The sequence below is a fragment of the Colobus angolensis genome, unplaced genomic scaffold (genome assembly GCF_000951035.1).
Source record: "Colobus angolensis palliatus isolate OR3802 unplaced genomic scaffold, Cang.pa_1.0 Scaffold6, whole genome shotgun sequence".
In the NCBI taxonomy this organism is placed as follows: Eukaryota; Metazoa; Chordata; class Mammalia; order Primates; family Cercopithecidae; genus Colobus; species Colobus angolensis.
The window spans coordinates 5,340,233-5,352,394 of NW_012119598.1; the positions used below are offsets into that span (position 1 = coordinate 5,340,233).

Here is a 12,162-nt window from a genome sequence, read left to right on the forward strand (position 1 = left end):
TGTTTGATATAAGTCCATTATCAAAATTTTTTTTACTCACATTCTCTAGGTTGTTCTCTTACTTTCTTGGTGGTATCCTTTGAAACACAAAAGTTTTTAATTTTGATGTCTAGTTTAATCCACTTTTTTTCTTTTGTTACCATTGCTTCTGGTGCCGTATCCAAGAAATCACTGCCTAAAGTCACAACAAATTGCACCGCTATATTCTTTTAAGAATTTTATAATTTTCACTCTTTCTTGTAGATCTTTGATCAACTCATGTATGGTATGAGGTATAGAGGTCCAACTTGCCTCTTTGGCATATGGATATCCAGCGGTCCCAACATTGTTAAAAAGATTATTCTTTTCCCCATGGAATGGTCGTGGCACTATTGTCCAAAATATTTGACCATATATAGGGGAGTTTATTTCAGGGCCCTCTATTCCATTAGGCTATGTCTGTAGTTCCATGTTGCCAATTTCATAGTGTATTAACTACCATATCTTTGTATTAAGTTGAAACCAGTTAATGTGAGTTCTTCAACTTTTTCTTTTTGGAGATTTTTTGGGCTGTTCTCAGACCTTACCAATTCCATGTGAATTTTGGGATTAGCCTGCCCATTTCTACAAAGAAAACAACTTTAATGTTAATCAGAGTTACATCGAATCTAAAGATCAATTTGGAGAGGTTTATGGTATTAACAGTATTAAGTCCCCTGATCCATGAACATGGAATGTCTTTCCATTTAATTAAATACTTTTTTCAATAATGTTTTGTAGTTTCCACTTTATAAGTTTTACACCTCTTTTATTCCTGTTTTTTCTTTTTGATGATATTATAACTGAGACTTTCTTTTCATATTCAGTTTGATCATTGATACTTTATGGAAATACAATGCAGTTATTCCATTTTAAAAATTGATTTTATATGTTGATTTGTATCTTGCAATCTTGGTGAACTTCCTTGTTCTAATAGTTTTTAATGGACTCCTTAAATTTTTCTATATAGAAGAGTATGTCATATGCAAATAGCAATAATTGTACTTCTTCCTTTCCAATTCAGATATCTTTGTATTTCTGGTCTAATCACTCAGCCAGAGCTAGCTGGAACTCCAGTACAACGTTACATAGAAGCGGCAAGAACAAACATTGTGTTTTTCTGATCTTATGGGGAAGCTTTTAGTCTTACAGTATTGAGCATGATGTTAATTGTGTGTTTTTCATAGATTCCCTTTATTAAGTTGAGGAAATTCCCTCTAGTTTATTGACTTCTTTTTTTTTTTTTTAATCATGAAGAGGTGTTGAATTTTCTCAAGTGTTTTTTCTTCACCTATTGAAACAATATGTGATTTTTCCCCCTTTATTCTATTGATGTGGCATATGAACATTAATTGACTTTCACGTGTTAAACCAGCCTTGCATTTTTGGAATAAATCCTTCTTGGTCATGGTCATATTTATATATTGCAGAATTCAATTTGCGAATGTTTTGTTGAGGATTTTTTGTGTCTGTATTCATAAAAGAGGTTTAGGCCTATAGCTTTCTTGTGATGTCTTTTGTTTTGGTATCGGGTAAATAGTGGCCTCGTAGAAAGTGCGGCAAATTGTTTTCTCTTCCAATTATTGGAAGAGTTTATGAAGAACTGGTACTAATTATTTAAAATTTTGATAGAATTCACCAGTGAAGCTATGTAATCCTATGCTTTTCTTTAAGGGAGGTTTTGATGATCAGTGTTATATAGGTCTATTTAGATGTTCTTAATTCAGTTTGACTAGTTTGTATCTTTCTAGGAATTTATTTCATCTGAGTTGTTAAAATTATTGGCATGTAGTTGTTCATAGTGTTTTAATTATTTTTTATTTCTATATGGTTTGTAGTAATGTTCCCTCTTTAATTCCTGGTGTTAGAAATGTGGATGTTCTGTTTTTCTTAATCAGAATAACTAAAAGTTTGTCTATTTTGTTAATTTTTTTAAAAGAAACTTTTGGTTTTATTGCTTTTAAAATATTGCTTTTCAGTTTCTTAAGTTCTAAATTCTGTTTCTTTTCTTCTGCTTGCCTTGGGTTTAGCTTCCTTTTTTGCCAGTGTCCTAAGATACAGGTTCAGGTTACTGATTTGAAGTCTTTCTTCTTTTTAGTGTGGGTGTTCACTGGTAGAAATTTCCCTCCCATCACTGCTTTTGCTGAATTCCACAAGTTTTGGTATGTTGTGTTGTTTTCATTATCTCAAAGTTTCTAACTTCTCTTAAGACATTTTGGGGGGAGGTGGCCCGTTGATTATTTAGCATGGGTTAATTTCTGCATATTTATGAATTTTCCCAACTTCTTTGTTATTTTCAGTATCATCCCCATTTGCAGATAGAATTTGCATGATTGCAATCCTTTTAAATGTACTGAGCTTATCTTAAGACTTAGCATATGGTCTGTGCTGGCGAGTGTCCTGTGTGTGCTTGAGAAGAATGTATATTCTGCTGCTGTTGGGTGAAGAGTTGCCTCCTTGTCAGACTTGTATAATGTTTCCATCGCAGGAATTAATGGAGCAGTTTGCCTGCCCCTGAATGTGTTACTGCTCCTTCACAGTCTGATGCTGAGATCACAAGCTATGGCTGCCTGCCGGTTAACTCAAAAGATGGTTTTCGTACCTTTTTTCTTTTCCTTTTTTTTTTTTTTTTTTTTTTTTTTTTTTTTTTTTGAGACGGAGTCTCGCTCTGTCCCCCAGGCTGGAGTGCTGAAGCTTGATCTTGGCTCACCACAACCTCCACCTCCCGGTTCAAGTGATTCTTCTGCCTCAGCCTCCCGAGTAGCTGGGACTACAGGTGTGCACCCCCACGCCCAGCTAATTTTGTGTATTTTTAGTGGAGACGGGGTTTCACCATGTTGTCCAGGCTGGTCTTGAACTCCTGACCTTGTGATCTGCCTGAGCCTCCCAAAGTGCTGGGATTACAGGCTTGAGCCACCACGCCTGGCCCACATTTTTTTTACTAGCTGAAAAACATCAAAAGAATAATAATATTTCATGATGTGCGACAGTTGTAAAATTCAAATTTTAGTGTCCATAGGTAGAGGGTTTTTTGTTTTTGTCTTTAATGACATTTCATTCATTACATATTGTGTCTGGCTACTTCCTGGTTACAGGAACAGGGTTAAGGGATTGGGAGACCAGATGACGCGTAAGCCTAAAACATTTACTCTTTGGCACTTTATGTAAAGTTTGCCAACTCCTGGTCTAATATGTCCACTGTGACTTCCTTGTGTATACTCAGTCTGGCCAGTGAGTATGCCTAAAAATGGAGCACACACCTGCCCTTAGCTGTGGAGGCTACTGTTGCTCTTCCTCTTTGCTCAGTTTCCTGAGAAGGGAGGGGCAGGATCTGCTTGAGGCCTGGCAGCTGTGGGTCCCCAGGGGTGCTGGCCCTGGGAGGACCAGTGGTACATGGTTAAGGAGGGAGGGGAAAGAAATGCACTGTGCTCCACCAGACTCCTGCCTCGGCTCTAAGGAAACGGAGGAAAGCAAACAGGCGTACTCTGGTTTAGTATCCTGCCCGCTTCTGGAGCGGAAATTGATTTAAGGTGGGTTGGGCAGGAGGAGGGGGGAACATTAAACACAGCTTTCCTACAAGACATAATCTCTTTGCCCCTTTTCATTTAAAACTCTTAAACCATTTCTGCAAAAACATCATTTATATGGACTTTTCCAGAAACATGTCTTTTACTTACATTGAAATACACCCTCATACACAACTATTCACAAGTGAAAGAGCAGGGGAAACATGACTTTTCAAAAGCTTTCCCTGCTCTGATGTGGACTGCGTGGCCTCGCCCTTGCTGACCTGACATTAATTACTGACTCTGTGGAGATCTGTCAGACGTGAAATCGGCCCTGTGATGAGCTGAGATCTTTCTGTTCCTAATCCTTTTTGCTCGGAAGCAGTAATGTATCTTTAATTTTAGGGCCGTTCAGTAGTTAACGGCTTCAGTTTTCTGTATCTCAGGTAGATAAACTGGAGAGTTTTTTGTTTCTTTGAGAGTAGACGAAATGATGGGGATTGGAGTATTCGCCCGTTCTCTACGATCATCTGCACTTCTACTCATTAGGCTCAAGTATTTGGGGATGTTAGAGAACCAGGCATGCCATTGTGTAGTCTGACCTACCTCTAACTGCCAGAAATGTACTGATATTCTTAATAATTGATAGGCTCAGACCTTTGCATTCTTAATTAAAGAGCCATTCCGTGACTGTAGGCCTCTGCCCACAAGATACAGAGTCACATACTGCCCCCAGGATGCAGGCTGATGTTTTTATATTAACTGCAGATGTAACAACAGATTCTAGGTATTTCTCCAGTAACATACGGAGGCACTATGTCAGATAATTCTTGTTCATGTGAGTTGTGGAAGATCTCGCTTCCATTTACACTCGGATGTTAAGGTAGTACAATTTGTCACAGTCATAAAACATGCTTACAAGGCAGGGTTGTGTGAATTGATTAAATTTGATCCAGAATGTATTGGTCATCCATTTCAATGATTAGCAGCACCTCCACTGAAAGATGTTAATGTAAAATTAATTAAAACCAAGATTTGAAAATAATAATCTGATCACTCTAGACTGTTCTATTACAATCAAGTGTGATGTTCTCTGTTGACGTTTTTAGTTTTAATTGAGTGCTTCTGAATGATACGGATCATATGTTTGTTTGGCGGCAGTTTCACGCCACAGAAGGTTCTCAGCTCCTTGTAGCTCATTGCCGTCACCACTCCAGGCTGTTGCTTGGGTGTCTGCTGCTGGTACCCTGGGATTACCAGGCACAGCTGCAGATGCCTCGAGCTGCTCCAGCCATGAGTATGGAAACCAACTCGCCGGTCAGGCTTCAACACAGAAATGACAGAGATCCCCTTTCAGTCACAAGAACCATCAGTCACCTGATGCATATCCACGCGTTCTCAGCATAAAAATGTGTCTTGTTTGACTTACTTTCAGGGAAATTGCTCACCCCCCAGACGGCCTATTGCTGTTGTACTGGGGTTGGAGAAGAGACCATTTTTAGAATCTTTTGTGGTTTTTGCTGTTGCTGATGTTTCCTAATTAAACTTGCACTTTTACCCCCAAATTTTGATTTTTTAAAAACTGTTTTTTTCCTTTTATAAACAGGTTGAAAGGATTGTTGACAAAAGGAAAAATAAAAAAGGGAAGACAGAGTATTTGGTTCGGTGGAAAGGTTATGACAGCGAGGATGACACTTGGGAGCCGGAGCAGCACCTTGTGAACTGTGAGGAATACATCCACGACTTCAACAGACGCCACACGGAGAAGCAGAAGGAGAGCACATTGACCAGAACAAACAGGACCTCGCCCAACAATGCTAGGAAACAGATCTCCAGATCCACCAACAGCAACTTTTCTAAGACCTCTCCTAAGGCACTCGTGATTGGGAAAGACCACGAATCCAAAAACAGCCAGCTGTTTGCTGCCAGCCAGAAGTTCAGGAAGAACACAGCTCCGTCTCTCTCCAGCCGGAAGAACATGGACCTAGCGAAGTCAGGTATCAAGATCCTCGTGCCTAAGAGCCCCATTAAGAGCAGGACCGCAGTGGACGGCTTTCAGAGCGAGAGCCCCGAGAAACTGGACCCCATCGAGCAGGGTCAGGAGGACACAGTGGCGCCCGAAGTGGCAGCAGAAAAGCCTGTCGGAGCTTTACTGGGCCCCGGTGCCGAGAGGGCCAGGATGGGGAGCAGGCCCAGGATACATCCACTAGTGCCTCAGGTGCCCGGCCCTGTGACTGCAGCCATGGCCACAGGCTTAGCTGTTAACGGGAAAGGTGAGTGTCTAGGGAGCTGCCCCCGGCTCCGTAGTGATCCCAGAGGGCGTGGGTCCTTCTCTAGAGATCAGGCCTTGAGCTGTGGAGCGTCCAGGGAGTCTCACGGCACCTGCTGGAGCCTTGCGGAGATTTTGCCAGCTTCTCCTTTCTTCGCTTGAAGCCTTTGGTATTTCTCTTAATTCGGCACTGGTTGTCTCTGTGTAATTCGCCATCCACAGACTGTGCTACCACACTGACTTGCTTTAAACAGTATCTCCCTCTAACTAGGTTATTCGGTGAGTAAGTTTTTACAGCAAGTTTCTGAAGCTGTATACCTTTCTTCACCTCTTAAGTGCTGACTGTTGTCTCGTGTTAAGCGTTTTCTTCTAAGTGGCCAGCATTGATATAGGAGTGCTGGTTCTTGTTTTGCTCATCCGTTTGAATACCCAGGAATGCCTTTCAGTGGGGGCACTGCTAACCCATTAGGACCTTTGGGAGCCGGTCTCGTTTCTCTGTTGTGATCGGCAGTACAGGTGCCATTGCTCCCCCTGTCAGAGCCCAGTCTGCCTGGCACCGGTGCTGTCCTCTATTTTACTCTCACACCCAGCCCTCCTCCTGAGTTCTGCAGCTGCCTTGGTTGTGCCATGACCTGTTCATCTCCCAGGACTGCACAACTGGGAGTTCACACCGGTGCCTTCCTTCTCCTCACTTGCCATGCTGTGCCGGCCACAGTTTTCTCTTACAAGTCCTCATGACTTCTCACCTGCTGGAGCTCTCTAATAGGGCTTCCTGCTTCCTGCTTCCTGACAGCTCCCATCCCTTTTCAGTCATTCTTGGACGAGAGTGGTGTCCACTGGTACCTCCACCCCATTACCTTCAGTAGCAGGTGTGCCCTGTGTGTCTGCGACCTGGCCCTCTCCTGCCCTCTGACTCCCTCTCTCTGTCAGCACCAGGGCTGCACGTTGTCCCCTCCTCTCCATCTGCTCAGGGGCCCCCCACCACCTGGCCCTCTCCTCTCTCTCCTTTCTGAGTTGTAGTCTTAAAATTGCCTCTTTAGCCGGGCGCAGTGGCTCACGCCTGTAGTGTCAACACTTTGGGAGGCCGAGGAGGGCAGATCACTTGAGGTCAGTAGTTCGAGACCAGCCTGGCCAACATGGTGAAAACCCATCTCTACTAAAAATACAAAAATTAGCCAGGTGTGGTGGCATGCACCTGTAATCCCAGCTACTCAGGAGGAGGGTGAGGCATGAGAATTGCTTGAACCCAGAAAGCAGAGGTTGCAGTAAGCTGAGATGGTGCCATTGCACTCCAGCCAGGGTGACAGAGTGATTCTCCGTCTCCCTCCCCCCCAAAAAAAGTTGTCCCTTTACCTGTGTGTGTCTCCTCCAGCCCAAGCTCAGTAGAATAATAGCAAACAAAATACAGTGGTGTTGGTTTGTTTGGGGAGCTATTTTCCTCTAAAGAGACGTGTTCACTAAGACATTCTAACCATCCTGCTGTGGTGCATTCAGCAGATTTTCTCCTTGGTCCAGGCCCTTGGGTAGCAAAGAAGTGGAATATGAACTGAAATCTGGGGTTTCCCTTTGACAGGAAAGTGCCATCTTGCCAATGTTTTTCAGATACACACTTGACCCAAATGGTGCCTTTTCGAGCTCCGTTGGATCTTGTGAACTTATTTGCAGGTTTGACTTCCTATGTTGCTGACCTCATGGGGACAGTTTTCTCTTACTTAGTTGTATGTGAGGGTTCAGTGAAGTTCAGAGGTAGAAGGGACTCACTTAATAGCACACTCTATTTTGAAGTTAGGAAAGTCGAGTCCAGAGAGAAGGTGATGTTCATGGAGAGAACTGAAGCCAGAAGGGGAACCAGAGCGTGTATCTTAGTGCCTCACTGGCATTCTTCCCAGCATTGCTTGTTGCTCCTGGACAGATAAGCACCTCCGTCTTCATTGATAACTTGGGGGCCAGGCACGGTCCTGAACTGTAGTGCTGCTAAAAAGGACTGACGATCTATAGCCCGTGGGCTTGGCCCTGCCCGGCTCCTGGTTTTGTATGGCCTGCAGGCTCAGAATGGATTTTACATGTCCTAATGTTTGGAAAAAAAAAAAAAAATCAAGAGGAATATTTACTAACGTGAAAATATAAGAAATTAAGATTTCTGTGTTCATAGATAAAGTTTTATTGGAACACAGCTAACCATCCATTACTATGAATGAATGGAGCTATCCATTCATTTACTTCCACCACCAATCCTGGCTAATTTTTGTATTTTTAGTCGAGACGGATTTCACCATGTTGGCCAGACTGGTCTCAAACTCCTGGCCTCAAGTGATCCACCTGCCTCGGCCTCTCAAAATGCTGGATTACAGGCGTGAGCCACTGCATCTGACCTACTTGGCTATACCTGATCTCTGCGCTTAGGAAGCTGTAGATCTGTGGGCCACCTTTTTTGTCCACAAAAGTAGTGAGTGTGTGTGTGTGTGTGTATATATGTGTGTGTGTGTGTGTGTGTATATATATATATAGAGAGAGAGAGAGAGTGTGTGTGTGTGTGTGTGTGTGTGTACATTTTTTGTTGTGGGAACCCTTGATTTTCAAAACTTTGCGCCAACAAGGTTAAGAGCCCTAGTCGTTAACCCGCACGTCCTGTTTTGGTCGGTCACCACCTCCAGTGCGGTCTTGCTGGTTCCCTCTCGTGTGTTAGTTCTTTCCAAATGAACTGCAGCCCTCGCCAGATCCACATTCCGCTTTCACCACATGTGAAACAATTTGCAGCAAAAGCCTTCATTCCTTTATATTTCTTACATAAGAAAGGTAATAGCATCCATTTAAATGAGGATTTAGTGACTTCCTTTCTAAAAAGCATCCACACGTGTGGCATTGGTTAAACCAAAAGGGACGTGTAAGCATAGAATCTTAAATTATTTTAGCTTGTTCTGTGGAGTTGGGAGATTGGAGTGGGAATGAGAGTATTTTTCCGAGGCCCTCACCAGCATTTTTCTCCAAGGCTATGATCTCTGCCCCTCTCTCACTTCTGCCTGGGCGCTGGTCAGATCAGCCCCCGGAGCCCTGTATACTGCTGAGAATATAATCTCTAGTTAGAGGAAAATAGAAGCCGTTAGGGAACATTTTTAGGACAGTGGTGAATGGCATCCCCTGTGGCCTTGATCTAAATCAGGCTTGCAGATTAACGAGGAGGAAGTCTTTCTGGAAGAAAAGCAACTGCAAAGCTGGTGGAACCCCTGACAGCCGGCCTCCTGCGGATTCGGGAGGGTCAGTGCTGTCGCTGCCCTGGTCCCTGTGCAGGGAGGAGCTTTGTTACACTCTCTGCTAGAACGTAAGCTCCAAGAAAGCATTTTGTTTTTCCAGACTAAATCGAACTGTGCCCAGAATGGCGCCTGCCGTGTAGTCGGTGCTCTGCAGGTACTTGTGGATGGAATGATTCCAGTAGAATGGGTGCACATGGAAGACAAGGGTTGTAAGGAGTCATTTGTGGCCTGGATCTCTGGCTCAGAGAGGAGGGAAGGAGAGCAGGAGGGGAGAAATGCCAGAAACACAGGCATTCCAGAAAGCCCCTGTTCGCCCTCCGGCACATGCTTCCTGAATGAGAAGCCACACTGAAGCTCTGTTAGGCTGTTGGTCCACACTCAGACACTTTTTAAGCAGTTGTTTGCTTTGACTTTCCAGATTAATTTTAGAGCTACGCAAGGAAACGGATTTGTTTTTCTAAAACTAATTGAAGTAGATACTGGTGGAGTCATTGGGAACGAACCATCCCCTATGCAAAACACTGATCGTGTGTACCGAAGGGATATTTTTGCCACTAAAAGCCACAGATACTTGAATATCTGTGAACCCAAAGACGGAATGTTTCTGGAGTATTTTCACACACACTCACTCACTTTTATAGAACAACCATATATGTGTTTGCTTTTTAATTATCTTAAGTATGACACAAAGGTTTAAATGATGAATATATTATTTCACTCAGAAATGTGAGAAATTCTAAAATTTAGGTGATACAGCTTGCTGTCCTCTTTCTCTTTATCCACGTTAATGGTGATTTCTTGCTCCTTTAATTCCCTAATGAATTAATCCTACAAAAGAAGTAATTGCTTTTAAAAACTGGATTATCATGACTTTGCTCTTTCATGAATTCAAGCATATAGTTCATCATCCTTCCGTAAGTATGAAATTTCAGAAAATGCTAGTAGCAAACTTAAATAGGTGTAAACCTTATCAGTGTTGTGACATAGGGTTGGCTTTTGGACTTCGTGTTGAAGCCAACAGACCTAGTAGGAAAATGACTGAGGAAATATTAATACCTTAGCACACGTTGCATTTCGTGAACATTTCAACCAAACGAAACTCCTAAGAGAAAGTGTTCAGGAAAACCTGGCTGCTTCTGAGGAGCTGGAGTGTGATTTCCTCTCAGTAAGAATATGAATAGATGATCCATCTCCCTTTCCTCTGTGATTATCAGGGAAGTATAAGAGGCACAGCTGCCCTCTAGAAAGAGACCCCAGGGCTTTCTAGGGCCTTTTATGATTTAGTCTTAGAAATTAGAACTTAACCCCAGGGAAGGTTAAGAAATCAGGAGACCGGGCCAGGTGTGGTGGCTCACACCTGTAATCCCAGCACTTTGGGACGCTGAAGCTGGAGGAGAGCTTGAGGCAAGGAGTTCGAGACCAACCTGGGCAACATAGTAAGATCCCACCTTTATAAAAATAAAAAATATTTTCCTAGGTTTTAAAAATGTGTTTAAAAAAATAAAAATGACCCAGGCATTGTGACTACATGCTGCCTGTAGTCCCAGCTACTTGAGAGGCTGAGGTGGGAGGATTGCGTGAGCCCAGTAACTCACGGCTCCAGTGGGCTATGGTTGCACCACTGCACTCCAGCCTGTTCCACAGAGCAAGACCCTGTTTCAAAAAAAAAAAAAAAACCGAAAAGGCAGCAGACCAGTGCCCAGAGGTAGCAGCTATTTCCCTGGAGCCACAGCAGAAAACCTCCACTTGAAAAGAGAAGACATTTGAAGTCAAGTTACAGCAAATGAGAAGTGTGTTTGAGGGGCTGATCAAGAAAGATTTCAGTTTGAAACCCCACAGATGATTGACATGTCCTATATAGTGGGTCCATGCTAGAGGCTTCCACATGTGTTATCTTGCTTATTTTCAAGAGCAAACCCACTTACACAGGGAAAGGGTCCAGAGCTACAAATCAAACGAGAGAGGAGTAGTCCTTTGAGGCAAGCAGATGCACAGCCTGCCTCCTTTCTGAGCATTTAATAGGCATCCTCAGGCAGAACGATGTGATGCCCAGCAGCAGGTGGGTTCCTCAGTTCCTCAGAGCGAGCACAGTGATCCTCAAACGTGCGTGTGCTTAAGAATTCTAGTGCAGGGTTTCAGGCACAGAGCCCCTAGAGAAGATGCTCTTGTCCAGCTGGAGCCAGTCTGCTTGCTCTCAGGAATCTTTAAAAACATGCACACCATAATGATTTTATTTTAAAACTTTATAAATGTACATTATTTTCCAATCATTGATGTTGAACCAAGGACCTTTCCAAGGGAGTGCTTGCATTTGCCGCTTGTTGGAAGAGCCAAGGCCTTTTGAATTATGGATTCATTGCTTGGAGTCCTCTCTTGTGACAAGCATGCTCATAATATATCACTTACTGTTACCAGTTTGGATTTCTTCAAAGCAGAGCAAAACGCAGGTGTACTTATAAATCTGAGTACAGTCCTAGCCTTTTTTATTTTTCTCATTTTCTCACACCTAGTTTTGACAGTAGTTTTTAGTCTAGAGCCTTTCCAAATCATTCAGTGTAGTTTTTCTTGAAGCATCAACTCCCCTTTTGTAATCATCTCCTGTTTTATGTAAAATATGAATTAAATATAACAAGTTCAACTAGCCAAAAAAGTGTAGGAGGAAGGAGAGTGTTCCCTCTATACTCTTAGGTTTGTGGCTGGGGCTTGTGAATTATAGTGGCAAAAGACATACTAACAGGAGAAAAGGACATATACATTTAATTGGTGTTTTAAATTTTCTGTGCCCAAGGGGTCTCCACACAAAAGAGGAAACCCCAAAGAAGTGGTTAGGCTTGAGAGCTTATATACCATTTTAACAAAGGATGATAAATTGCGGAGAAGTTCCTAGACGAAAGGAAGTGGGGTTTCTAGGTTTCTTGCTGGTGGTAAAATGTGGGGAGGTAGATATACAGGGAAACTAATGGAAGACAAAGGCTGTTTTAGTAAGGTCTGCTGATGCAGTCTCGGCCCAGTTTCCTCTCTCTGGTAATGAGTTGTTTTCCTTTTCCTGGTGCAGGAAAGTGGGAATACCTTTACAGATAGGAATTTAAGCCCTTTAGGCAGAAATGGCGGGGTGGGG

The 12,162-nt window shown here is 43.0% G+C and overlaps 1 protein-coding gene across 4 annotated transcripts in view; it reads left to right on the forward strand.

The window, feature by feature from the left end:
• CDYL (chromodomain protein, Y-like) overlaps window positions 1-12,162 on the forward strand; it is a 260,878-nt gene that overhangs the window by 192,538 nt on the left and 56,178 nt on the right. For 3 of the 4 annotated variants that reach the window (XM_011962628.1, XM_011962627.1, XM_011962629.1), the window contains one exon: window positions 5,131-5,797. In XM_011962628.1, the coding sequence (XP_011818018.1) occupies window positions 5,503-5,797 (295 nt within the window). In that variant the 5' untranslated portion in view covers window positions 5,131-5,502. Of the gene's footprint in view, window positions 1-3,413; window positions 3,549-5,130; window positions 5,798-12,162 lie in introns of those variants that run through there. The other variant, XM_011962630.1, reaches the window with a different exon arrangement.